The sequence below is a fragment of the Thunnus maccoyii genome, chromosome 9, assembly GCF_910596095.1.
Source record: "Thunnus maccoyii chromosome 9, fThuMac1.1, whole genome shotgun sequence".
Lineage (NCBI taxonomy): Eukaryota > Metazoa > Chordata > Actinopteri > Scombriformes > Scombridae > Thunnus > Thunnus maccoyii.
Window position 1 is genome coordinate 19,576,808 of NC_056541.1, and position 27,580 is coordinate 19,604,387.

The 27,580-nt window shown below is 39.9% G+C and overlaps 2 protein-coding genes and 1 long non-coding RNA gene across 4 annotated transcripts; 2 read left to right on the top strand and 1 right to left on the bottom strand.

The window, feature by feature from the left end:
• Positions 1-149: 149 nt before the first annotated feature.
• gltpa (glycolipid transfer protein a) lies at positions 150-7,811 on the top strand. 2 transcript variants are annotated; one of them, XM_042420266.1, is made up of 7 exons: positions 150-465; positions 2,968-3,040; positions 3,325-3,456; positions 5,735-5,793; positions 5,885-6,018; positions 6,130-6,280; positions 6,414-7,811. In XM_042420266.1, the coding sequence occupies exons 3-7, from the start codon at positions 3,354-3,356 to the stop codon at positions 6,594-6,596; spliced, it is 630 nt and encodes a 209-aa protein (XP_042276200.1). In that variant the 5' UTR covers positions 150-465; positions 2,968-3,040; positions 3,325-3,353; the 3' UTR covers positions 6,597-7,811. The 2 variants fall into 2 exon arrangements, with proteins under 2 accessions (XP_042276200.1, XP_042276201.1); XM_042420267.1 differs by lacking the exon at positions 150-465 and adding an exon at positions 835-881.
• A 1,454-nt stretch (positions 7,812-9,265) lies between these two features.
• trpv4 (transient receptor potential cation channel, subfamily V, member 4) lies at positions 9,266-23,207 on the top strand. The gene is made up of 17 exons (XM_042422511.1): positions 9,266-9,530; positions 10,760-10,840; positions 11,824-12,263; positions 12,848-13,023; positions 13,643-13,795; positions 14,593-14,733; positions 16,174-16,472; positions 16,610-16,789; positions 17,022-17,180; positions 17,928-18,020; positions 18,162-18,235; positions 18,613-18,778; positions 18,861-18,927; positions 19,588-19,892; positions 20,779-20,906; positions 21,436-21,557; positions 21,686-23,207. Exons 2-17 carry the CDS (start codon positions 10,832-10,834, stop codon positions 21,784-21,786), a joined length of 2,613 nt encoding a protein of 870 aa, XP_042278445.1. The 5' UTR covers positions 9,266-9,530; positions 10,760-10,831; the 3' UTR covers positions 21,787-23,207.
• LOC121904666 lies at positions 12,892-19,859 on the bottom strand. The gene is made up of 3 exons (XR_006098275.1): positions 19,802-19,859; positions 15,293-15,380; positions 12,892-12,980 (listed from the first exon to the last, which is right to left on the bottom strand). It is a non-coding gene; the product is annotated as an uncharacterized LOC121904666 (long non-coding RNA).
• Positions 23,208-27,580: the final 4,373 nt, after the last annotated feature.

Consider the following 27,580-nt stretch of genomic DNA (forward strand, 5'->3'; position numbering starts at 1 on the left):
AGGACAAACTGTGGTCCTGAATAAAAACGCGAATCGTATTTACTTCAGATATTGATGTAAGTTACCAAAAACAGGCTCATGCATGGATAATCCAACGTAACGCCACTTTTTCTTTACTAATAAAGTGAAAGAGGTTCACCATCAAGCACACTGGAGAATGAGAAATTCTGGGATAATTTCGAGAGTGACTGGTTGGAGGAAATGTCAGTAAATCGATGATCTTGAGTTTATTTCAAGTCCCAACATCAATTCATGTCATTATGACTTTTTACATTATTTTGGATGAACTTTTAAATCATAAAATCAGATGCCCCGACTAAAAGCCAATATTGTTTTTCATAGACGTCTACTATTGTAAATACAGACCTCTGGACATTTTCTTTTTCTTTTCTTTACTTCTTGTTGGAGCCATTTCAATGGTGGCCATTGGGTGGTGCTGTGGATGTAAGACTAATTGATAAAACGGTGCGTCAACACTTCTTTCCTTTTTTATTAAACTACTTAATTTTGTGTACATTTAGAGCCTGAGCCCAAAGGGCGAAGACCCTATTGTATTTTGTGTGTTTCTTTCTTTCTTCTTCTTTGACCCCCTAAACATGCTCAAAAACTCACCAAATTTGGCACGCACATCAGGTCTGGTGAAAAATTTGATAAAATGTAAAAATTAACCCCCAAAGTGCCAAAATGTGCTCGAGAGCGCCACCTATGTATCTAAAATGTCGTAGGAATGTCGTAGAGAGATCGAACCAAAACTCAGTTATTCGTCTCATCAAAACCTACAAATCATACGCTGACACCCCTGACCTAAATCCAAAAGGAAGTCCGCAGTGTGCTCATCAAAGTACGACTTTGCGCCAATTTTGGACCTTGAATAAACTAAAGTAAGTAAAGTAAGACCTGTCAGCCCAGGTCTGAAAACATCTACATGTCTGTGACAAAAGCCCTTGGACTGCGCCACACTCCAGTTACTTAGTGTTTCTACACATCTGACAGCAGTGTTCAATCCTTACTTTTTTTTTCAAGGAGTACATGTGCTCCTAAATGAAAAAAATTAGGAGCACACATATAACTTCAGGAGCACACTGAAAAATGTTCAAGTAACAGTTTCTTAAAGAAAACAATTCATTACATACATATTTACAATTTATCACATACATATTTAAACTAAATCACGATTATCTTGTTCAATATTGGATCACAATTATTTAACATGATTACTTTTTGACTGCCATTTTTGCCAGTTGCCGATGTTCATATATGCACATATTTTTTCCCACTTGGCTGAGGAGACTATTACACATGCAATCGTATATTGTACTAATGATCAAGAAAGACTATAGCCTATATGAGGGAAGAACTTGAATGCTGAGTTACTGAACTCCAGTCTTCCTGAGTTCTTCCTTCATATATTGTCTTTCTTGATCATAGTATAATCTATGCTTGCATGCATGGCCTCCCCAGCCAGCTGGTAAAAATATGTGCATATATCGGCATAGGCAATCGGCCACAATGAGTTGGAAATATCAGCATATCAGACACATTCCTAAAAATAGACTTGATGAAAATTAGGAAATTAATTTGTTTTACACACAAACTCATCAAGGGTTTTCAATTAACTGATTGAAATTCAAGTGAATGGGCACAAAACTTGCATGATTTTTATGACACAGGTGTGAGCAAGGCAGCCATGTCTCACCCTGCAGAAAATTCTCATCCTCACACTGTTGAGATTTGATGTTTCGCCATGACAGTTGCTATAACTTTATTGTAAATGCTCCAGTCTGTACCAAACTTTACATGTTTGATAAGACTCCCGGCCTGAACGCGTCTACATGACAATATTCCATCAGTGATGCAAACTGGCTGAATAGCGCCCCCTACGAAATTTCAGTAAAGCAGCCCCAACAGCAGGCAAAATAGTGGACAAAGGAAGTGATGTTTATCTCCTTCTTGCACTGTCTGAAAACAGCCCGGGTCTGAAGACATCTACATGCCCGTCACAGAAGCCCTTTGATTGCGCCGCGGCCCGACGTGCGCAAGGGCGCGAAGGCCCGTTCAACACTGCTTGCAGCTTTAATTTTGACTGTTATGCACAACAAAATCAAGACAAATTCCTTGTATGTGCAAACCTACTCGGCAATAAACCTGGTTCTGATCTAACTATTATTTTTCATTAGACTTGTCTCTTATTTTTATTTATTTATTTATTTATTATTATTATTATTATTAGTAGTAGTAGTAGTAGTAGTAGTAGAAGTATATAGACTATATCTTTTATTTTCCTTTACAAATCTCCACAATATTACACTGTTAAAAACTCTACCTAGTAGTAATCATCATACTCACATACTGTTACTCTGACTGTAGCAGTAATATACTACTACTATTATTCTTATTACTAGAATTACACAAATTGAGACCTATCTAGTATCAAAAGTGCAGTGTCTAGAATTTAGTGGCGTCTAACAGAACAGACTTACAGAAATGGAATATAATACCCATAAGTATGTTTTAATTAGTGTATAATCTCATGAAAATAAAAATCAGAATGAGCTCTTTACATCTACATAAGGAGCGGGTCCCCTTCCATGGAGAATGCCATGTTGCACCGCCATGTTTCTACAGTAGCCCAGGACAGACAAACCAAACACTGGCTCTAGAGAGGGCCTTTCATGTTTTTCACAAGTTTCTCGGCCCTGTAGGTTGTTTCTTCATAGGGGAGAGTGAGGGGTAGTCAGTTTGTTGCAATCTGCAACCTCACCGCTAGATGTCACTAAATCCTACACACTGGTCCTTTAATGTACATTTTGAGATGTTCCTCAAAACTCCATTAGTTGGCAGTAAAGCAGCATAAGTGATTGAACACTGGGGAAAACTGATGTCAGCTGATTTGAGCACAACAGGTGCTGTTCCTGCTTGTTCTGGACTGTTGTCTAAACACTGTTTATTGACCCTTTTACCCAACAGGTAACAGGTCCATCAGTAGCAAGTTGATAACATGAGCCGTCGGCTGGATATTCCACCACCACCTGGATTCAATGTAGGTGAAATGTGTGTGTCAGAGAGAGAGAGTGTCTCAGAAAGAGGTGTGTGTGTGTGTGTGTGTGTGTGTGTTTCTGTGTGTGTGCAGAGAGAGAGGGAGAGAGAGCGTCTGAGGAGGAGAGGTATGTGTGTGTGTGTGTGTGTTAGAGAGAGAGAGACTGTCTGAGAAAGAGGTGTGTGTGTGTGTGTGTGTGGGATTGGGGTGGGGTATGGCACACAGCCTCTGCTTGGTGTCACTGTAAATCTGCAGTGGAGGTTGACAGCCTGTTGCTATCATTTCAGGAGGTAAGAGTGTGTCCAGACTAAAAGCGATGGCTTTGCTAATGGAGCACCAGTTCAGACAGCTGCCTGCTGACAGACAGGTGGAAACAAGACCGTTTCTGGAGGCTGTGTCATACCTTCCACCATTCTTTGGTAAGTGGAGTTTCTACGTTGTGACACAGTAGAGGCCATGCAGATACCAGTGACATTCGTTGATATGAAGTTGTGTGAAAAACTTATTCTAAGATGTCAGTGGCTGCAGAGAAGATGGGCGCCTCTATGCACAAGTGTACAGTTATACAGCTTATTATGATGATTGAGTTGTCAGAGGCTTACAGTTGCAGTATAGGCCAGATTTAGAGTACTGGCTAAGTGATATTAATTAGTTTAAGTATGTATATTTATAGGTGTTATATAATTTAAGTGCTGTTGACTGTTAAATTGGCTGAAGTGGCACCAAAATGCAGGATTTTAAATGATAAAGGTCCCTTGCAATTTACCTTTTTTTCCACCATTGTCACATTTTCATGTGGGATTTGTTCGACTTTGATTAATAAACACAAAACTTGTTGTGAGGGAAATCTGTCACAACACTCCCTATCAAGCGTAATGAGACAATCTTGCTCTTTCCAAAATGATAATCTTTTTTGGATCGTGTTTCTCTTCATCAAGCTGTCCACAATCCTTTTGCATGCATAATTTAATTCACTGCCCTGGATTTTAAGTTGTGAAAATTGATTAGGACGGTGTTGAGTTCCCCTTGCCCATTCACCGGCGGCATGGTGCATCAGGGCATCTTTGTGCGGCTTCATTCTGTATTAATATGCCAAAGGTCCTCTATTGAAATTGCCATGTGAAACCCTTGAGAGGAACCAAGTCTGATGGCGATATTAACCTCTTTCCTCCTTGTCACCATTGTTTTTCCTGACCTAGAAAATGTCTTGGCCAACTTTCCTACAAGCCATTAAAGCCGTACACAAGCATAGTTCACCCATACAGGTGTTTTCGATTATTTTACCTGATTGGACCTCTTCTTTAGGACTGTGTGGACACAGTTTTCAGTTTTCTTGCACTTGTTATAACTTTATGATTAAATATGCAGTTTAGTGACCTTAACAAACTCCCAGCATGACTCTGTCCAACTTCAACCTTAGAAGAAATCTAATTAGCCAGAATAATTAACACATGTATGGGTGTGCAGAGCCCTTAACGAGCCAACAATGATCAAATGAGGCCATTTATTAATACCACAGTATGTAAGGGCTCATTCTTGTTAGAAGTTTATACATTTTTGTTTTATTAATTTTTAGTTTATGTAAAAAATGATTTTACTGTTACTTTTCAGAGATATTCTCTTTTCTTGCCTACTGTTTCCAATTTTATATATATTTGTAACAAATATCTTTATCCTGTGAAGAGAGTGGAAAATATTCAGTAGACAGAGAAGCATACAAGATGAAGATCTCTCCGAAACAAGATATGTAGCCATCAGTGTTGTGGCGATGCATCACATCGACACAATAGAGCGGACTATGTCATGAGTAGTTTCCACTAACAGCTCAGGGCTGAAAGCTGTCTGTTGTGTCAGTGGGTCAACCAGGAGCCATGTGTGGTCGGGACTCTATATGTCATTGTTCACTGTCCTGTCACCAAATGCTCAGGTACTCTAGTAGCCTAATTAAAGGACACCTAACAATAATACTGTGATGCATCTGTGAAAACGGTGGATACTTAAGAGGCCTAATCCAGGTGGATTTGCTGTACTGTCCAGCGTTATTGTCAGCAGCAAGACTGTTGAGTATCCACTTAAACATTTGCCTTATGTAGGTTAAAAGTTAGGTAAAAAAATTTTCAACACTTTACTGAAACCATATCATGCATACTGTATATCACATTAAATGTTCTGATCCAGGATGGTAACGTCTTGGCTGTGCCATTTCATCAGTTTGGAAAATTCAGAATGTCTTGTACATATTTTTTTACACGGAAACCCTGGAATTGTGGCTCAAAGCATGCAAAGTCAAGAGCTTTGTGTCCCTGTGTAGTTAGTAGTGGAATTTATACATTTTTCACACGTTTTCTCCATCTAACAGTTAATTTATACATAACACTAATGGAAAAGATGGAGCCTCTGAAAATGAATTACACTGGGGCTTTCAGATAATCTTAGTTGTCACTGGCAAGTTTAAATATTTGGCATTTTTCTTGATTGCAAATTTATGTTTATGATCCAAAAGTTTCAGATGATACTATCAAACAAATTAAATAAACCATGTATACATGGCTTCACTTTAAAAGCTACAGTTCCAGTTATCTCACTAACTTCCTAGCCTCTGAAGTTTGTCACCTTGAGAAGCTAATAATAGTTTTTGTTTACATATACTGTGTATTGATTTTAACTTTTGACATGTTTGAATATATTTCTCCTCAGACTGCCTTGGCTCTACTATTTTTGCCCCTATTAAGGCTGATATATCAGGGAATATCACAGTAAGTACAATCATGCCATCACGTGTATATATCCTATCATATTTTTAATTTATGTTTCTAATATATTAAGATATATTGTGTTTCACTTTAGAAAATCAAAGCAGTTTATGATACCAACCCGGGACGGTTCAAGACACTCCAGCAGATTTTGGAGGCGGAGAAGGAAATGCATGGAGCAGAGTGGCCCAAAGTTGGAGCAACATTGGCACTCATGTGGCTGAAAAGGTTTGAAAAACTTAACATTTATGTGTTTTTTTTAATTGTTCAGATGTGTGTGTGATCTTTTGAGTAAAGTCTGCCCCCCTAATCACTGTGAAAGTCTTCTTCATTAACCAGGGGTCTACGATTTATCCAAGTCTTCCTTCAAAGCCTGGTGGACGGTGAAAAGGACGACAACAACCCAAACCTCATTCGGGTCAATGTCACTAAAGCGTATGAAATAGCCCTGAAGAGGTACCACAGCTGGTTGGTGCAACAGCTTTTCAAGGTGAGGTCAGAATTGTCAGATGTGTCCTTTACAAGAGACACATATGTAAGAGAGCAGATTTATGCTTGGTCTGTGTTATTAATTGAGAAATGTACCTGCATGGGTTTAAAATGCATGTAATTTTTGCTTTTAGGCAGCTCTATTTGCTGCCCCACATAAGTCAGATTTCCTGAAGGCTCTCTCCAAGGGCCGAGACGTGAAGGAAGACGAATGCTTGGAGAAAATCAGGAAATTCCTAATCAACTTCTCTGCCACCGTTGACGCTATTTATGAGATGTATAACAAGATGAGTGCTGATCTTGACTACACAGTCTGACTGCAGGACATTCCTCGAGCCTCCAGTGATGCACTTTGTTTACAAAGTAATTAACATTGGTCAGGTCATCTGTTGGTTCGCCGGTGGAGTGTATTTATGATACGCTGTGGTTACAAATTAAATGTTTGTGCACTTCCACTCGACTTTGCACCTTTGCTGGCCTTCTCAGTACATCTTTCCCCTCACTGTTATTTGATAGTGGGAGACGTTTCCCATAGCAACTGCAGATTTAAACGCTTTATTTCTTTATTTTGTTCACTTTGAGAAACCTGTCTCTTTATGAAAAAAAAATTATTTTTAGAAAAAGTATTGTTAGAAATTTGTATGCATGATGATGAGTAATGTCATGAATGCTACAAAGAATCAAACTTACTCAACAGGAAACCAGCACCAGCACTGTCAACATGGAATATAATGCAAAAACTTGGTAATAATAATTGATACCTTAATAGTGATCATTTATGCTTCAGAGAATAGTACTGTACAGTACTACAACTATTTGAAGTCTTTAGCTTCCTAAATTTTAACTTTTTACAGTGTTAAAATCGGTGTTTACTTCAACTTTTACAAATCATAGACAGTTTATCCAATATCATGACTCATTTGTTTTCTTCCACCATACTAAAGTTAAAGATGTACATACAGTGTTGTTTATGACTTTTAATATTGCACACCTATTTGTGCCTTAAGCTGGAGATACAGAGCATTTAAGCGACCATGTCAGCTGTTCCGCCTTTTGTCCTGTTGCCTCGTGTACACCAGGCAGGCCAATTGTGATAAAATCTTAATTGTCACTGAAGGGCTGGTCTGTACTCAAAGTGAGTCACTTCCATCCTATGCAGGACTTGCAAATGTATCTTTACTAATCTTCCAAAGCAATGTGTTCTTCAATCCACTCTCCTCTCAGGTGCTTTACATAAAACTGAATATGTACTTTCTTAAAACCTCATTGTTGAGGGAATATAAAGTGTTGCATCACAGCTTTTTGCCTAGTGTGTATGGTTGTTAGATAAATGGGAAATTTCAGATACTAAGCAAGGCTAGACGTCAAATGTGATATTTTGACAAAATGTCAAGCTTGAATAGAGGAAATGCTGATGGCCTTTGGTTAGACAATACTGAGTGCATGCACTGAAATGTCTGAAACTACGTTGCAGTGTAAAATAAGAAATCTTTTATTTTCAACTTATGTGTACCATAATTTGCAATAAAAAAAATCTGTGCTTCTTAAGTTTCTTTCTTTTGCATCTCTACACTTTTCCACCGCTTTTTTCCACGACATCATAGATCAAAGTAAGAAACTGTCAGTGGTGGAAAGTATTTAAGTACATTTACTCAGGTAGGCTATTGTACTACTGTACATTTTGATGTATTTGTACTTAATGTGAGCGTTTCAATTTTCTGCTGCTTTATACTTCTACTCCATCACATTTCAATATGGAAATTTACATTTTTTGCTTAGTTGTCCAAGCTGTAGAAACCAGTCACTTTAAAGATCAACATTTAATAAATAATGTATTGCATCATGCATCATGCATTGTTACAGATGAATCTACTCAACAGTATAGACAACTGTTAAAATTAGCTCCACCTGCAACTTTAAAATGCTGCGTAACAACTGTCCAGTTATAATGTAACACTAAAAGAGTCCATTCTGCTGTTTCATGTTTTCACTTTTGATATTTTAATCATATTTTGCTGATAATACACCTGTCTGTGTTTCTAAATAGGTAAAATTATGAATGCAGATTTTTACTTGTGGTCATACTACAAATAAAAATACAAATAATACTTCTTCTACCACTTGCATTTGGTCTGAGATTAAGCTTCCTTACATCCTGTAGGGGTCAACTACAACACTGGTATAAATTAGTAAATATTTATAATGAAAAAGGCCCCTTTAAAAGCTTTAAAAGTTATGAATAAATATGAGGAAATAAACTGATCTTAAGATTCGTTCACTCTTAGAACAGAGACGATCCTTCATGCTCTGTACAGCAGGCTCACACATCATCCCTCCAGAGGTTTATTAAACTGTACTCTGCCTCATGATTTTTGAATAAAGAGTAGAGAAATGGCTCAGCATTTGTGAAATATTGCACCAAGCGGGCATGCTCATCCAGGTGGCTGTGCAGCCACCTATAAGGCGCATACTGGGATAGAAAACTCAAGAATAAATGTTCAATCTCAACTTTGAAGCCAACAAAAATGGGCAGAAAACTGAAATTTCAACATCGACAACTGCACAGGAAAACTCCACCTTCTGAGGAACATCATGTTATGATGGAAAGCTCCAGCACCGCTACGAATCGGACCTTGTAAAGTTAACTTTGACTAATTTATACTTAAAGTCCCATCCTAGAAAAAAGTAAATGCCTAAAGTGACCTGTCACCCTTCTATTATAAAATAATGGAGCAATCTTTTTTTTTTTTTTTTAAATGAGCACCAACTCATTCATGAGGAGAACAGAAACTGGTAAAACCACAATGTCATGTCGTAACCTGTAAACTGCACAAACTCGCCTTTGTATTTCCAGGGGTAACTGAGAAGCTACCTAGAAATTGTTACCTTGTTGTAAAAGTGTCTTTACTGGAGTCTCGGATTCTTTGCTACGCCCCTAGCCGCCAGCGCTGGTACTGCTGGTGCACTTCCGCTTTGGCTCCAACTTTCTCCAGCCATTAAGGTGGTGGCAGCTTGGTCCCACCCAAAATCTGTGTAAAAGCATCCGTTGTTCTGGTGGACTTTGCCGCGGTCAGACGCTGCATCAGAGGGACTCTGTACTTTTAGTTAATCTGACTGGACATTCAACCTGAAGAGGCAGCAAAACAGCGGCCAACAGGCGAGAGATAATCCAACTTTCAGCTCTTTCAAACTATGGAAAAAACTGTGAATAGTTTTAAGACAAAGAAATAAGATCAGCTGATTAGATCAAGGTAAGTAACACCTCTTATTCTTATGCTTTCTTGTCAATTACTGTTATTGTAAGTTCTTTTCCCCCTTTTACTAACTTTAGTTCAACAATTAATGAGTAAGAAGCGTAAACTTTTTAAAAAATCCTCAAGTTTTTAAAGATTTTGTCATAACTATAATTAAACACTTTCATTGTTTGAAACTATTTTTCACACTTTAATAATGTTTATCCGCTCATAAAGATGGCATTATGCTTCTTTATACTGTATGTTTCTTTTAATTTATCATATATCATAAATCTATAGGATGTTTTTGTCAGTTGGAGGATATTACCTTTAAAGCCTTAAAATCTTTTAAAATACAAAGTAGATACTTGCTCTATTTTTTCCCTTTTTCTTGCTTACTTCTGTTTTCAGTAGCCCGGCAGCCTCTCTTGCTCTGTGCAATGTCACATCAGCAGTGACAGAGCAGGAAGTGACATATCTCTAAGGGGTCATTAGCATCAGTCACATTCAGAAACTTTCACATAAGTTTCTAATATGTTTTTAATGTGTGAGCCACTTGATATTTTATGAACCTGATCTATCACTCTGACAGGCTGAATGCACACCTCTGTTTCCTCAGTCACCTCCATTAAACAACCACATTCCTCTGCGCTGAATCTATTATAATAGTTTGTCAAGGGCAGCTTCTCTTTGTCTCTTTGTCTTTCTTTTACCATCAAATGCCTGGTGAAGTGTAAAGGCATGATAATCCCGTGTTCCAGACAGGGTTGTGAGTCATGCCTCTTCCCTTAGCGGGGACCTCAGCTCCCCTGTTTATGTTGCTCCTTTACAGCTCAGTCTGGCTTGGATAAGTTGTCAATGTTATGAACAAACTCAGGAAGGCGTGTGATTGGAAAGGAAGCTGCGGAAGGACATGTGAGGATGGCATGTTGTGTGACATCTCCTGTGATGAGCTTCTGTAAAGTGTGTGTCTGTGTGTGCAGAGAGGCTGGGAAATGTGAGATTAAACATTGATTTAGCCGTTGAGTGTGTCCTGGTGGCGTGATTCTGCCTCCTAAAGAAAACATGTCTTTCTGTCCAATGAGAGGCCAAATTCACAGCTATGTTGTTTCTTTTGGCATCAGTCCTTTGCTATGTTTTCCATATATCCAAACCTCCAACACCAGAGCTCTTTTTTTTATGTTGTTCAGGACCTACAATTTTCTTTTACTGTCTGTATATTAACTTTTTGTCTTTGTTTCTTCAAGGCGCCCACATGCTTCAGCATCATTTCCAGTTTCTCCTGAAGAGGAATTTGGCACATCATTGTGATAAAAGGGATGAATGAGGTACAGAGGGGTTAAATGTCAAATGTATACTTTAAAATCTTCTTCAAACTCCCAAGGGGAAATTCCTAGGGTCCCTATGCTAATTATATCCTTAAAAGAGTTTCCCATTAGTTAAGTAGGTTTATTTTGTCAACTTTGTTCTTATCATATTGGCCAGTGTACAAAAATCTTTATCACTGTTGCGTTTTCAGGATTTCCTGCAGTTTTTTCATTTGAACACAGACTATCCCTGCTAAGAACATCGCACGAAATTAATACAATTTAATTAAATAAAACATTATCTTTCTGGGTGAAGAGGAGAAATCCAGCTAATGCTTGTTTGGCTGTTTTTAAGGCTTTTATCTAGTAAATAAATTGAAAAAGAGAAGAGATACATCAGGATTTGGGTGGCTTACCACCTCGGCTAAACAATTTTCTGGGGCAAAGTGTGTATGTGCTTCTTTTTGAAAAGCTCATCTAAAAATTGTACTAACAGCATAATAACATCAAATCTGGGTAAACAAGCTATTATGATATTTTTTCACACTTTCCTGATGGTTCAATACTGCAACATATAAATTGGCTTGTTAGCAATTACTAGCGGCTGGATCCCTCTCTCATTTGCACATCCTCCTTCTCTTTCGTCTGTTTAGTACGTAATCCTTTCTCATGTGATCACGTCCACCATTATTAAGGATATCTTACAGTAGTTTGAGAAAAAGAAAGACATGGAACTGAGGAAAAAAAGGATTATTAAAATTATAGAAATCAGATGCACCTATTAGGAACAGAGAGAAAAGGCTTGAGAGCTTTAAGCCACATGTTTTAATCTGACAGTTATGAAATATATATCAAGTGAAACATTCCTTTTTCACACTATCATGGATGTCTAATTAAATTTGAACAGATTAAGATTTGTTTTTCAATTTGTCCAAGACTTTCCTGACTACCTAAATGCCATGCAGCTCACTCTGAACCTTTTTATGATATTGTGTTTATTCCAGGGCCGTTCTGCTGCCCTCCTAAGAAGGTGCCAACTTGCCTTGTCCAAGGCCGACACCCTTGGCTCTTCCTCTTCCAGAGCTGCTGTCTCTGTAGACGCAGGCGATGGCGCGGCCGCTCAGCCAGAGAGTGACGGAGTGTTCCCCCTGTCTGACCTCTCAGACCTGTTTGAGAGCGAGGATGGCTCCCCGCCAACTCAGGACACGAGTCAGCAGCTGGTTCCACCCGGCCAGCCTGCGGACAGCAGACAAAACCTGCGGATGAAGTTCCAGGGTGCTTTCAAGAAGGGCATTTCCAACCCCATGGACTTACTGGAATCTACTATATATGAGTCAAATGTGGTTCCAGGCCCAAAGAAAGCACCCATGGACTCACTCTTTGACTATGGTACCTGCAGGAACACCAGTAACCAGAAACGACGCAGGAAGAAGCTCCCGAGAGGGTGAGAGGAAGCCTCACTATCTCTAAACTGTACTCACTAATCAGTGTGAGACCAGTTCATGTGTGTTTCATGGTCTAATAATTATGTTTCTTTAAACTTCTTCTAGTTCACTTTTTAACAGTAGTGAACCTAGAAGAGATATTTTTTCCAGGGACAAAAGTGTTGGTTAGGAAAAATGTTGTCATAAAAATGAAAACCTCCTACAACTGCCACTCTGTAGAGGTGTGCCACACGAGGAAGTATGTACACACACACACACATACACACTGTGGGCCATTTATTCAGCCCATTCACTGATCTAACAGAGAGCATGTTGTTGGTTCCTCTGCAGCCGTTGAGGTAATATTTAGGCTACTGCCCTTTCCTGGCCGCCCTACCTGTCCAACACTCACAGAGATCTATTTATTGGCGCACTCGAGTGTGTGGGTGATCACTTAAACAAGAGTTTGTGCATCAATCACCCATTCAATGCTACAGTGGAATAAATTCCTCATTTTCTGTCAATGAAAAGTAAAAAGTGAAGTAATTTCAGTGAATCTGTGATACATATGATTACATCATCTCATGTTTATGTGTCTTCTTAGTAAAACTGAGATGTCCACTGATGATGGTCCAAGCCCAGACCCGCCAAAGGTGATGAAAGTATTCAACCGCTCTCTTCTCTTCGAATGCGTGTCACGTGGTGATCCAGAGGCCCTCGAGGGCCTGTTGGAGTACCTGCAAAGTCACGAAAAGAGGTTAACTGATGAGGAGTTCAGAGGTAGGATTATAAATGAGTGAAGTCACAACTGTATGTGAACTGCTGTTTTCTTGTCTAAAGCAAAAGTCAGAAAAGCCAGAGTACAAGGGGATATTTATATAAGAGGGCCACTTTTGAGATGCGGGTTAACTGCATTTTCACAGTTTCTGTGAAATTTCTGACTCTTAAGTCTCTACTCCGCTTTTGCCCAACTTTATTTTATTGTTTGTGGCACAAAGGATGTGAAGGGGAAAAGGCGGAGTGATACCAGTCTTTGTCCTCCCAGGGAGGCCCAAGGAAAACTTCCTGTGTATGTGTGTCTGAGAAGTTTTTTCAGGCTTATAACAGGGAGCAGCAAGAAATCACAGCAAACTGCTATCTCTTTGAGAGACTGACAGACTGTTTAAAAACTGAGAGTCTAAAAATAGTGAAGATTTAACTTGAACCCTGCTTTTTATAGTTTGTCCTTATGAACACTGGATTATGTACATGCAACAGTTTTCAAAACTCTTTCTTTCTTCTTTCTTTATCCACTCATTCTCACTCATTTTCAATTTATCTACAAGAATACAGCAGAAATTCATGGGTGTAAACAATGAATCCTAAGAAAATCTTTGCTTTTATCTTATTTTTCTACCAGAGCTGTCCACGGGTAAGACGTGTCTGCCTAAAGCCCTTTTGAACCTTTACAGTCATCAAAATGACACCATCCCGCTGCTGGTGGACATAGCAGAGAAGACCGGAAACCTCAGAGAGTTTATCAATACACCCTTCAGGGATGTCTACTACAGAGGTATGGAAATAACCCAATAATGATGACTTTCAGTTAGGTATAGCTCATTTGAATTTAAAGGATTTTTTTTAAGAAACCATGGCCATATTTGAATTTTATACAAGTTTTATACAAGATTGGGATCCTTTCTTCTTCCACTGAGATGAAGCTAGCAGAGAGAATGTTTTGTTGAACATGCTTGCCACGTTGGGTGAGGTTGGGTGAGGCTCTATTATTGGGAAAAGGAATGCATTTACAATACGGTATGTGTGTGTGCACAGTGACTGTTTACAGCTCTGTAAATGAGAGGATTCGGGCCTCACATGTTTTGTTTTCATCCCTTGTATCAGGATATTGGTTTGCAAAAAAATTCCTTTAGTTTTTTTCTCCATTTCTGCCTGAATTCCTCATATTCACTCATTCTCTGTACTTTTCAGAAGTTCTCTTTAGCCTGAAAATAAGTCTGCTTATTGTGCTTATTCAAAAAAAAGAGGCTTTTATGTGACAACATAAAAATGTTTAAGTGTTTCTATGGGTTTTGACACATAAATGCAAGCCTAACCCATCACAGCTGTTAGTTATTTATGAAAGTTTCAGAGAAAAACAATCCTGCAGACTCTTCTCTCATGTGACTGTTCTTCTTTTGATAACAGATGGTCCATTCACAGTATTTAACTCCAGACCACTCAGTAAAGTAATGAGTTCTTGGCAAATAAAAGTGATTCTGCTGATATTTTTCAATAAAATGCAGCCCAGAAAGAAGTTTTAAATACTACTACTACTAAAAAAAGTCTCTATATTAACTCTTTTGTTGTCAGGCCAGACGGCGCTCCACATTGCTATAGAGCGACGCTGTAAGCAGTATGTGGAGCTGCTGGTGGAGATGGGTGCTGATGTTCACGCTCAGGCGAGGGGACGCTTCTTCCAGCCCAGAGATGAGGGGGGCTACTTCTACTTTGGTAAGCACATAAATCTAGTTTGGAAACAACAGAGCTCATTGTTTTTAGCAAACCTTATACCTTAATCTTATAGGTGATAAAACACAGCAGACAAGCAGGGTTCTGGAAATCTGTTAGTGTATTTACTGCGTCATAGGTTAGGAAGGATGTGGTGTGTCTGTGGCTTCTGTGACTTCATTGGTCATTTTTTCAATTTCCACACTGGCTCTGAGCTTCTGTTTTACTCATAAGTGGTTGTTCAGGCTTTTATGGCACTGAGTTGACATCAAAGTTTTGCAATGCATATTAACAGCAGCTGCCAAGATAAAATACTTCATTCTGTTTCATTCTGTTTCATTTTCCTGGCAGAGAAAGATCTGTTGCCATGGTGAAATTAATTGACATCAGACCCCACCCCTCTCTCTTTTTAACGTGGCAGGTTTTGGCTGGGCCAATGCAGTCAGGACACTGCTGTGGTCCGAACTCCACCTCACACCCAAAAGTTTCTTGAGGTGTCGTACGAGAAACCGTCATTAGCAGTGCTCCGAAAACACATAAAAAGACAAGCATTATGTCATACTTTCAAGAGGTACATCCAGTGAAAGTTGTCTGTGTTCTGCAGTGAAGAAAAGTCAACATCCTGTGCTGGCGGGCAGGACCTCACAAACCTGGAAGAGGATAAATAAAATCAGAGGCCGTAAACATAACTCAACACTGCCCTCTGCTGGTGTGTGTTAAGCCTCTGCTTCCTTCATCACTACTGAATACAGCACCCAGAAATTTTTTCATTTTATTTATAACAGTGTGTCATTTTAACCCTCTGCAAATATAATTGATTTTAATATAGCTCTCCAACACTGAAAGAAAGGTAGATATGGAGCGGACTAGTTTTATTTTTTACCCAACCCAATTTTAAGAATTGTTTATTTGATTACATTCATGCGTTATACTCCTCACTCATCACAGAGGAGATGATTTCTATTTGCACTTAGCACGGTTGTCATTCCCAAATCCCGGCGTGTCCGGGCACAGTGTGAGTAATTTGCTGCGGAGCTTTGCAGTGAGGTGAACAGGAACCTGGCAGGGCTGATGGCTAATGGGATTTAGACTCACGCTAACGCTCTGCATGCACCCGTGCAAATCCATGAAGAGGAGCGTTTCTATGTGAGGTGACAAAGTAATCTGTCACCCATGGCAACGGCTCATTTTCAGCAGCTGCTTTTGGCACTCTGGCCCCACTGCGCCCCTCCCTCAAACAACTGCTAATTGTGCTGTTTTCATAGCGGGGATTTAAGTCAGATCTTTGATCCATGTTTAGTATGCTTTGCAAAAACATACAGAAGCCAGCTACAGTTCTTAATTAACCCTCCTGTTGATTTGCTTATTTTTAATCTGAGATGTAGTTTTCTTAATCTCCTGTGAATTCTGAATGAAGTGAGTGCTGCCTCTCTGTTTTCCCAGGTGAGCTGCCTCTCTCTCTGGCTGCATGCACTAACCAGCCTGACATAGTGCACTACCTGACTGAGAATCCACATAAGAAGGCCGACCTGCGGCGCCAGGATTCCCGCGGAAACACTGTGCTGCACGCCCTGGTGCACATCGCAGACAACACCAAGGACAACACCCGTTTCCTCACAAAGATGTATGACCTGCTGCTAATCAAGAGCGCCAAGCTCTACCCAGACTGCAGCCTGGAGAAAGTGTTCAACAACGATGGCATGTCACCTCTCATGATGGCGGCCAAACTGGGCAAGATTGGGGTAGGGATGATGGTGAAAATACGAAGAAATTTTCATCGGTATAATAAAAGAAGTTTTCGTCATTTAATTTCTACATGCACTAATACTCATATGTCCAAGTCAAAGGTCAGAAGGTCAACTTCCCCTTATTCCTCCAGGTTTTTCAGCACATTATCCGACGTGAGATCAAAGACGAGGAAGTGCGCCATCTGTCACGTAAGTTTAAGGACTGGGCTTACGGACCGGTGTACTCCTCCCTCTATGACCTGTCTTCACTGGACACCTGTGGAGAGGAACCGTCTGTGCTGGAGATCCTCGTCTACAACAGTCGCAATGAGGTGAACGAGACACCACTGTTCAAGTTTATTTATCATTGCAACTATAAAAAATACAGCTGAAATGAAATGTTGTTTCTCTCAGGATCAGGGTATACAACTAGACAAAACATCAGACAAATCATAAAGGTGTACAAAGTATATGGGTGCATCAAAACCCCAATTTAAGAGAGTTAAGAGAGCATTAAGAGAGTTTTCTACATTGTAACTGTCATGTTTCTCGTCCTGTTGTCAGAACCGCCATGAGATGCTGGCAGTGGAGCCCATCAATGAACTGTTGAGGGCCAAATGGCAGAAGTTTGCTGCCGTCACTTTTTACATCAGCGTGGTTTCCTACCTCATCACCATGATCATCTTCACCCTTGTGGCTTATTACCATCCGACACAGGGAACGGTGGGTGTGAAACTACTGAAAATGTGGACATTTTCACAGCGTGGACAGATTGCATGGGAACTGATCAATGATTCATGATCTGAAATAGTTGAATGTGCCCATGCTGCACAGAACTGTCAAGGCACCACATCAACATTTTTTTTTTTTAGCATAGCAGGTATTTGCTGCTGATTTTGCCATCATTCTGCTTATTTGGCATATATGTTATGAGAGTTATGTAGGCCAAACGTCCTGTAGATTAGATTCTGTATTCTGAATTTGCACCAATTTTGCACTTCATTTGGTCTTATCTACCCACATAATATGTTGCACATGATGTATGTTGTGTACATATTTTGTTTTACAGCTAAAAAGTCAAAAATTAATTTAATTAGGTTTGCAACTCATGATAATTTTCAAGGTCGATTAATCTGACAGTTATTTTCTCACTTAATCAATTGGTATATTAAACATCAGAAAATAATGAAAAATGCCCATTGCAATTTTTCAGGTGACATCTTCATATTTGTTTTTGTCAGAATATATTCAATATAAAATGATATAAAACATAGTAAGGCAGAAAATCCCTAATATTTGAGAAGCTGGAATCAGTGAATATTTGACATTTCTACTTGAAAAATCCCTAAACAATTAATCTCTCATCTAGAGAAAGCTTCTGATTAATTATCTGCCGTTTGAGTAATCGATTATTAACTAATGGTTTCAGCTTTAGATTAAACTGAACTATGTCTGCTTCCTTCCTTCCAGCCTCCATACCCTTACACAACATCCACAGACTACCTGCGGATGTCGGGAGAGATCATCACATTAGCATCAGGAATCTTCTTCCTCCTCACCAACGTGAGTCAACAGGCTCTGGTGCCTCGCTATGGTTTGATCACTGGTTGCTCGCTGCCGTCTCTCCCGGGCTCTTGCATCAGACTCAAATCTGTAGTGACTGTGTTGTCGCCTTTATGGAAATGTTTCTTCTGCTCTTTGCAGATTAAGGACCTCTTCCTGAAGAAGTGCCCCGGGGTGAAGTCTTTATTTATTGATGGATCCTTTCAACTGCTGTAGTAAGTAACTGCTGTAGTAAATCCTCTGTCCTCGCTCCCTCTGCCTCACCTCTGCTGTAGCTCTCTCTGACTTTTACCCGAGGCAAATTTTGTATCCTCTTAATTGAGTCATCTAATTAATTCCTCAGCCTCCTCACTGGCATGTTTTATAGTTTACATCTTTAATTAAACCCATGATCCAAACAAAGAGCAGGGAATGTCGAGCACCTCTCTGAGCCGTGTTGATTTAAATCATGAGCAACATGGCTTTAATGTGTACTTCTGTTAAAATGCCAAATGCCAGCAATCACATCTTTCTGTCTTCATGTTTTAAGTAACATCACAGATTTTAGCACTGGAGCTGTTTCCTTGACAAACTTTTTCTCTGTTCATTCTAGCTTCATTTACTCTGTACTCATCATAGTCACAGCTGCTCTCTACCTGTCTGGCATTAAGGCCTATGTGTCTGTGATGGTGTTTGCACTTGTCCTCGGCTGGATGAACACACTTTACTTCACCAGAGGCCTGAAGCTCACTGGTACCTACAGCATCATGATACAGAAGGTGAAGAAAATTAACAGTGAATCAACAGCCTCAAATATCACCATCCATACATCTTAACGCTCTTCTTGTTTTTGGTTCCCAGATTCTTTACAAAGATCTTTTCAGATTTCTGCTGGTGTATGTGCTCTTCATGATTGGATATGCATCAGGTAGGCTTATGGTCATCTAAGTTTACTGTTGTATGTCAACATTACTTAAAGGGATAATCCACCTTTTTGGTAAATACGCTTATTCGCTCCTTTTCTGAGAGTTAGATGAGGAGATGGATACTCACTCACTCTTATATCTGTCCTTTAAAAAGTAAACTACAGCCAGGAGACTGGAACTAGGGTGTTTCCCCCTTTTTTCCAGTCTTTATGCTAAACTAAGATAATTGTCTAACCATAAACAGAGTATGCTAAAATAAGCTAAGCTATCTCTCTAAGCGTAAATAGAGTAATTCCTCCTGTTTCCAGTCTTTATGCTAAGCTAAGCTAACTGTCTATTTGCTCCTTGGCTCTGTACAAAGGTTAAGAATTGCTAAAAAGCATCTCTAAAGCTCACTAATAAACATGTTAACAGTTTGTACCAAAAATGTCATGTGAAATTGTCAAGTTGTAGTTTTACGGGGGGACAGGTACCAGACTATTTCTTGGCTGGGTGCAGTGACTTCCTTTGAGCTAGGCTAGCTGTTTCCCCCTGCTTCCACTCTTAGTTGACCGTCTCCTAGCCATAGCTTCATATCCAACAGACAGACATGAGAGTGGTATTGATTTCTTTCTCAGTATAGAGTGTAACATAACCTAAGCCCCTATGTTTTCACACCACAGCCCTGGTGTCCCTGCTCACCGTGTGTCCTCCCCCGGGCACTGAGTGTGATGGGGGCTGCCCCACCTACCCCAAGTGCAGGGACCCAGACACCTTCAGTACCTTCTTACTGGACCTCTTTAAGCTGACCATCGGGATGGGAGAGCTGGACATGATCCACAGTGCACAGTATCCTGCAGTTTTCCTCATCCTGTTAGTTACTTATATCATCCTCACCTTTGTGCTGCTGCTCAACATGTTGATCGCGTTGATGGGGGAGACGGTGGGAGAGGTGTCGAAGGAGAGCAAGAAGATCTGGAAGCTTCAGGTGAGCTGGGAGGGTTTGGTTGTAGTGGTAGGGCAGTGTTCATTCAGTTTTAAAAGTCAGCATTAAATCTAGTGGTATCTAGCCATGCAGATAGATTTGGTTTAATGTGGCCAGGTCTTGGGAGATTTCTGCTTAAACCCCAACTCATAGAATCAAATTTCATTTGTGGTACTTACAGTTTTGAAAAAATACATTTAGTTATTCATCCATGACATCTCATTATAGAAAAGAGGAAAGTGAGAGAGTGTGTTTTTTGTAATTTGGGTGGACCAACCCTTTAAAGCTGCACTGGTCAATATTTTTATTTAAACAATTGCTCAAATTGCTATGTTAAAGCTGGAGTTCACACAATGCTGATTAGGCCTATCACCATCAGGTAAATCTCTCTGTATTTCACAGTATACAATTAAACGCAATTTAACTGTTTTGATCCATCCTCATTGCTCACAGTAGTGTTGTTTCCAGACACAGCAGGCAGCTGTTTTTAGCAGAAAAGCTGTATAAACCCACTTCCTTCCTAGCATCAGCTGAAAGACAATGTTAGCAACTAGCTACTGATCATTGTGGTGCTTTTAGCAGCTAAAAAGCTATTTTTTTGGAGTTGTTGGAGACCAAACAAAACTGCAAGAGTGAATGTTGGCCTTACATTAAGTAGCCAGAAAACACAGCTCCAAAATTAATACTAGTGTCGCTCTGCGTCCGAGTAAATAGGCAAACATCAGTTAATATACATAACTATATTAATTATCCATAAATATTAATTATTATGTTCAGCTTGCTGTGGAGTTCCGTCCCCATGTGCCTCTACCCCTCACCCCCCCCAAAAAAAGATTAATGTTGCTTTAAATACACCTATTAAACATGTTTAAATTATATTTATTTCAAGTGGGCAACAACCATCTTGGACATCGAGCGCTCATTCCCAGTCTGCCTTCGCAAGTCTTTTCGAGCTGGGGAGATGGTGACTGTGGGGAAGAACTCCGATGGCACACCTGACCGACGCTGGTGCTTCAGGTATTTTGCATGACTCTGCTCCTCAGATGCTATTGTCAATTCAAAGGAAACAGCCAATCCCAGTTGTGCCATGTTGTGTCAGGGTTGATGAGGTGAACTGGTGCCACTTCCAGACACTAACTACAAACCACAAATATATTTAGATGGACAACATTTTGATCCATTTGATCTTTGTCAGGCCAAAAAAATGGTTACCACATCCATATACTATATATGCCAGGAGACTGATGAGCTCTAATGTTGACAAGTTTGCCATCCAACCTGCTCAAGATGATGAACATCTCAAAATGATTAACAATTCAAGATGTATACAGTGAAAACTCAGTCGGATGTACATGATTCCCAAAAAGTGGGAGCAGAGATAAAATAATATACCAAATATGTGAAAAATATCCTTAAGGGTTGTAAGTTACATGAAAGGGAGTTTTATTCAAATATTTTATATGACAAAAAGCATTAAAACAAATTTTGAAGAAATCTTGACACATATGCACTATATCTTTCCACTAACAATGTCATGTTATATCAGGGTGGATGAGGTGAACTGGTGCCACTGGAATCAAAACCTGGCAATAATCAATGAGGATCCAGGCAAGAACGAGACCTGCCAAGCTAACGGGTTGCAGCAGAGCGTCAGAGGCTTGAGGAGAGGTGAGATTCTCACTGTGCGCTTATGAATAAATGCATAGACAAATATAGTATATATTCATGTGGACAGCACACTCACTCAGTCATACACAGATAAAAGAAAATCCATGTTCTTTTTATCCCCCCTCCAGACCGCTGGTCCACAGTGGTCCCGCGGGTGGTGGAGTTAAGCAAGGGCCCGCGGCCTCGTGATCTGGTGGTAGAGATGGAGCCCCTGACGGCCAGGCACTGACGCCTGCAGAGGACTAGTGCTGACCTTCTTGTGAGGAGACAGCAGAGAGCAATCAGCATCAGGGAGATCACTCTGCTGGGGACGATCTGGCCAATAAGTGCACTAATTTGCACAGATGTCATGTGCCTTTTGTTCAGATGAAGTGTAGTAAATATTACAGCTGGACAGACAGACGACTGAACACACAGAAAGACACTGGATGTACAATGTCTTAAAGAGTCACTCATCTAAAAAACACATAATATAGTTGAAAATACTTACCCTGGGATTTAAAAAAATGGAAAAAGTAGCATTAATGAATGGATTAATTTGTTTTTACTTACATAAGAAAAGGAAATTTACTGTAAAAATGTACTGTACCTCTGCATTTCAGACATCAGAAGCTGATCACTCAGGGATTTCGGAGTGTCACAATATTTCAGTATTGCCAACCTCATTATGGTGTTACAGAAAACTGAATCATGGCTTTTCTAATAGTAAGAAAAAGCATAATTACTGTATTATTACATTAGCAAAAGCTTTGATAAAAATGCCATCTACAAATATAATCACAATGGAAAGTATTTCTTCGAGAAGACAGCAATAAATATTTATAGACTTAGACCTCAGCTTATGTTTGCTTGCTTTACATTTAAGAGTTCCCTATATGATGTGTGCGTAAAGCTTATAGTATACTATATATGCTGATTTAAATGTTCATTGTTCAGGCTATTGGAGTTTAGTGTATAGAAACAGGATATATCTGTTTTATACAGTATATTGTCTATATTTTATTAATGAAATAGTTTCAAAACAAGTCTTGGCTTGGACTGCGAGCTCAGGCTGCACAGCTTTTATATGAACTGAAACAATGCACTATGCCAATTTCTTATGTGTGTGTTATTGTATGAATACAAAGACATTGTTCTGAACAAGATGTGCATGATGAGCAGGTTATAGTTGTCAAGCAAATATGCAAATGCCAGACAATAGCCTCCCATGTTATGGTTTGTCTTTGAATTTCCAGAGTTATTGTTCCTTTGCAGCTGGGATATTTGCATAATCAACTCTCAGGCCTTGCCATTATGTACTTCCCCTTATTTGCTGCAGTGTTTTCATTGCAATTGGCTCCTTGCCCTATACAGAATATTGTGTATGTATGCTTGTGTTTGTGTTATTGTGCTACATGCCAGAGTTTGATAAAGAGCAGATAGGGCATACAATTCATTTTCACAAATTAATTTCAGTTGAAGTTCACAGGTCATTGTTCGCTATGTTTACATTGCTTTTATAAAGAGACATGTCTGTGCATTTTTATATTGTTTGTACATTGCTGCACAGAACAATAAACACTGAATTTATTTTATAAAGCACGCTGTATTCAGTCTTTCAGATCCTTTGTCTTTCTGAAGATGTTTTCCAGTAAATACTTCAATAATTGATTGAATGTATTATTTTATTCTTGAAATAATTTATGTGCTAATAACCAACATTAGCCAGATTTATTTTACCAGATAACCGCTCTATGGAAAGAGATCAATGATACGTGTCATTAAAAATGAGGAATAGTTTTATTCGGAAAATGTTAGATTTTTGTGTTTAAGTTTTTTGTTATAAATATATTATCAATATATTTATAGATATATTTATAGGATATTTGTTGGATATATTTTCTGTTTCCATTTGTTTTTTTAGGAAACAACATATTAGTAAAGGTTTCCTCTTGTCGCTCTGAGAATGTTATTGCTTTGAGTTCAATTCAGTATTTCTGTGTAAATGATCACTTGCAGTTCCTTCTCTGGCCTGCTGATGGCTGCAGAGGTCTAGATTCCTCTGCTTTATTGTATCAAGAGATCCCAGAAGAGAAAGACTAAAGCTATACCCGGGTCTATTCCCTCAGTTAGTGTAGGGCAGAAATATTTTTTGTAATTATAGCCATAAATATTGCATTATCAATGCTAACTGTTATTACTATCATAGGTTATAGTTTGTCGAATGGAGCACATTTTTTTCCCAGTGGATCCCAGGTCGACCTCACTGTAACACCTGGCCAGTAATTATGGGCTTTTGCCTCCCTAATGAAACCACAAGCTGGCAAGAATTTATGAATTGCTTCATTGCCTTTCACCTTTCATCATTACACTTCACCTTTCTTCCTCCTCTTTAAAATGTTACAGTGGTGATTCTCAGTCACGATAACTAGGGCCTCACCCTTTCACCTCTCCTCCTCCCCTTCCTCCCCCCTCCCTCCTCTCATCTCTCTCTCTGAGGCCGGCAGCGCTGAAGGACACAGGGAATCTCTCGCCACCTCACAGAAGAGGCTAATCCTCTTTGCCCCAACTTTAACTGGGCCACTAATCCTCCAGGTTTATCTAAGCAGTGAGCACCTAGCGCTGCTGACAACTTGGCCTGCCCTCCTCCCTGCAGCCTGTTAAGTAGGGCAGGGCTCGGTCCTGCAAGTGTCACTGTCAGCAACTCTGGAACCACACACTTGCACAGGAAGTGTGAGCTGTTAACAAAATGGCTCACTTGCTTGCAGCATCTGTGTGCTCGCTGCCACAAATGTGTCTCAACAAACTAAATGATGCCAAGTAGGATCATGTTGTAACGGCCCCTCATTTAGTAACCACGCGTAAGGGAAAGTTGACAACGTCAGCCAAAAGGTCTTAAGTAAACTAACTAGATTAGATATTGGCAGTACAAATTGTTCAGCTATTGTCCAGCCAGTTAAGCTTTAAGGTGTTTAGGCTGATGAGTCTCAAGCGGATACTGGGCTGGACTTGGGCCAACTCATTCACTAAACAACGCTCCAGACTGTCTGATGGCTTCAAGTACAACATTCATTGTCTGCCTGTGGTCCAGCAGCCTGACACAGGGAAGCAAACCTCTCTACATATTAGTCCCACTCTCACTGATCATTTCACTCACTGATATTGCAAAACAGGTGGATAAATCATCACTGAATCCTTCTCGAGACTCAAAAGACAACTCCTGGAGCAGTTCTGTGGCACCCCTACAGCTTATCTTCTCTTTGCTGAAATAATTCCTTGAAATTCCTCCCATGATCCCCAGTGAAATTTTTCACCAAGGTGTGGTATTTCTAAATGGAATGAGCAATCATTGGAAGCACTGGGAGATGAGGAACCAGAGACATATTGGTGAGGTGGCGTGTGAGATGACCTTTCAGTTCATCAGCGATGAAACGAGGTTGCTGAACCCGAAATGATTCAGAGTGTCTAAACTGACAGGCGAGGGCATGGCCGCAGCCGAGCGTCAGCCTGCTGCCCGGCCTCCATAGGCATCTCTCATGATTTATTGTGAAATTGCCAGGGACTCAATGTGGCGTGCAGGTGAATGAGTTTTGCTAATAAGAGAAGCATTTCTGCTCCACAGAGCTCTTTTTCTGTCTGAGTGAGCGTGTATGAAATCACTGTGCTCTCCCAGTACCACACGCTCTGGTGGAGGCGGCTGGCTCATCAGTCTATGGCTTATCTGATGTTTTAGGTGGGTGGAGAGGTTGTGAGTGAGGAGAGAAAGGAGGAAAAAAGGCATCAATATTGAGTTCTTGAAGGTACCTATGTTGTTAAACATTCAGATTGAGTGTATGTTGTCAGGAAGTGTAATTTGTAGTCGGCCTATGCCTTACTGGCGTCATCCTACTCCTAACTACAGTAACACACTGTTACCATAAATACAGTTTCTTGATAGATTTACATTAGAACATAGACTCAGCAAAAAAATGAAAATGTATGCAAGACTAATATATTAATGTGGTTTGTTTGTGGGTTTTGTGTGTTTTGGAGGAGGTGCAGGGAGCAATGGGGTGTGAGATGCATACAGATCAAAGGTTCTGCTGAAATCTGTGACAAATAAGCGTTTAAAATGTTTTGTTTTTTAGCTTGGTTTCCTGCATTGTACAGCCGAGTATCCAGGCTTCAGAGGAGGACACTTCATCCTGACCACTTTGGTAAATTGCAAGTGAAGAGACTTAGCTTGCCTCCGCCTAAGAGCAGTTTCTCCAAATCCTCATCCAAGAAAAATATCATATCATATATCATTTGCACCATACAGAGGGCACAGTCTCCTTTATTTCTTGTTATTTTATTACCCAAGGTTGAGGTTGTTTTCAAATGATAGCAAAGATTCTTCATAAACTGTGAGGATCTAGTGATGCCACTGCCAATGTGCTGCCGTAAAGGTTGAAAAAGGTCAAGTGAACAACAGGATTGTAGAGACCGGCATATGGAGGTGATGTGCAAAGTGAATCCTAAGACTAATATGCTTACCTTCATTACAGTAAGGTCTAGTCCGGAGTCTTAAAAAATGTTTGAGGAGATGTTTACAGCAAGAGGGAGAGAAGAAAAGAAAGAGAGAGAGTGGATAAGTATAGCAACAGGACAGGCATAGAAGTCATCTGCTTTATTTACTTATGTCAAACAATAATACATAAGAGAGAAGAGGATAAATGAAAACCAAGCATCTACATTAAAATAAAGAAATTTCAGTCCTGAGATTGACAAAAAGCAGGGAACAGACCAAATATCTACTGTGGTCGTTGGGATGGAGGGAGGGGGGACAGTGGCAGTTTCAGCAAATTGAAGATGATGGTTGTGAGGAGATTAGGAGGAGATTGCAGAACTGGAGAGGGGTAGAAGGTAAGCAATCACTGGGATGCTTGGCTGTAGGCACATTCAAAAGTTGAAAACCCCACGACTAAAGGATTTTACAGCTTTTTTTTTTTTCATATTCAGACTCTTATTTCGAAATCTAAGACTCATATATTATCATTTTCAAAAAAGCAAGGTATTCTTTACATTTTTTCATCCTGAGGAGACAAAATCATTTTTTAAACATAAATACAACACTGCAGGGAGAACAATAAGAGAGATGCTTTATAGATTTCCCATTTCCATATATATTATTTTCTCAAGGTTGCGGCACCCTCACACTTTGGCAGCGTTGGTACATTTGAGATCATTCGGGAAAAAACAGCCCTGTTTGTCCACATGAACATTCTGAGAGCCACACAAACAGTAAAGGAAACAGGAAGAAAAAGCAAAATCCCCAGACTTTTATGTTTAGATTGGATACGGCAATAAACGTATCACATAAGCCAGACGAATATTTGGAGGCCATAAGCTTTTTCAGCTGAACATACATAGTTGTGACGCTGAAGAAATAAAACGCTGTAAGCTCTGGGAATTACGAAAAGAGCTCTGGGGCTGTGCCTTTGGAAAAGGATCCTGATATATTTCCTCATCTGTGCTGATTTTTACCTTGTGTGGTATTTAATAAATGCTAAAAACAAAACGGAAATTTTACAGTGCTATTATGTGACCCATCCAGTTTTATTCAGTAGTACTAAAGAGATGACGATGTGCTCTTAGTTTGTGGTAAAACACAGCAACTCTTTTTAACAATATTGTGCAACACAGCTATAAGGCTGGTGGGTTAACTATACAAGCCTCCTCAGGGCCATCAGAATTATTGATTAAAGTATTTTCTTGCTAGGTAGGAGCCAAATGGAGAAGGCTGGCCTCATGACTTTATCTTCTCCAGTAGTAGACGTTAGGGAGGGATGCTGGGAAGGAGTCTGAGATGAGAGCCCCAGGGGCCCAAGGGCAGCCAGGGGACATGACTGAGGTTGACCAAAGCGGTGTGGAGGGGACGTTATCCCCCCCCAGCCGCCCCCCTCTGTCATCTGTAGGTTAGAGAAGCAGCGCCAAGACTCTACAGAGCGAGCAGCTGCCTTTATTTTTTTTCCAACCCTCCCTCCCCTCTGTTTTGAGAGTGAAAGACTGACCCTGCTTTGAAC

Bases quoted from the DNA above. Each gene is read 5' to 3' on its own strand.
- trpv4 (XM_042422511.1), top strand. The intron at 18,779-18,860 runs GTGAAGAAAATT...TTTGGTTCCCAG, and splicing joins ACAGCATCATGATACAGAAG to ATTCTTTACAAAGATCTTTT. The intron at 19,893-20,778 runs GTGAGCTGGGAG...ATTTATTTCAAG, and splicing joins AGAAGATCTGGAAGCTTCAG to TGGGCAACAACCATCTTGGA.
- gltpa (XM_042420266.1), top strand. From the start codon at position 3,354: ATGGCTTTGCTAATGGAGCACCAGTTCAGACAGCTGCCTGCTGACAGA. The intron at 5,794-5,884 runs GTAAGTACAATC...GTTTCACTTTAG, and splicing joins ATATATCAGGGAATATCACA to AAAATCAAAGCAGTTTATGA. The intron at 6,019-6,129 runs GTTTGAAAAACT...TTCATTAACCAG, and splicing joins GCACTCATGTGGCTGAAAAG to GGGTCTACGATTTATCCAAG.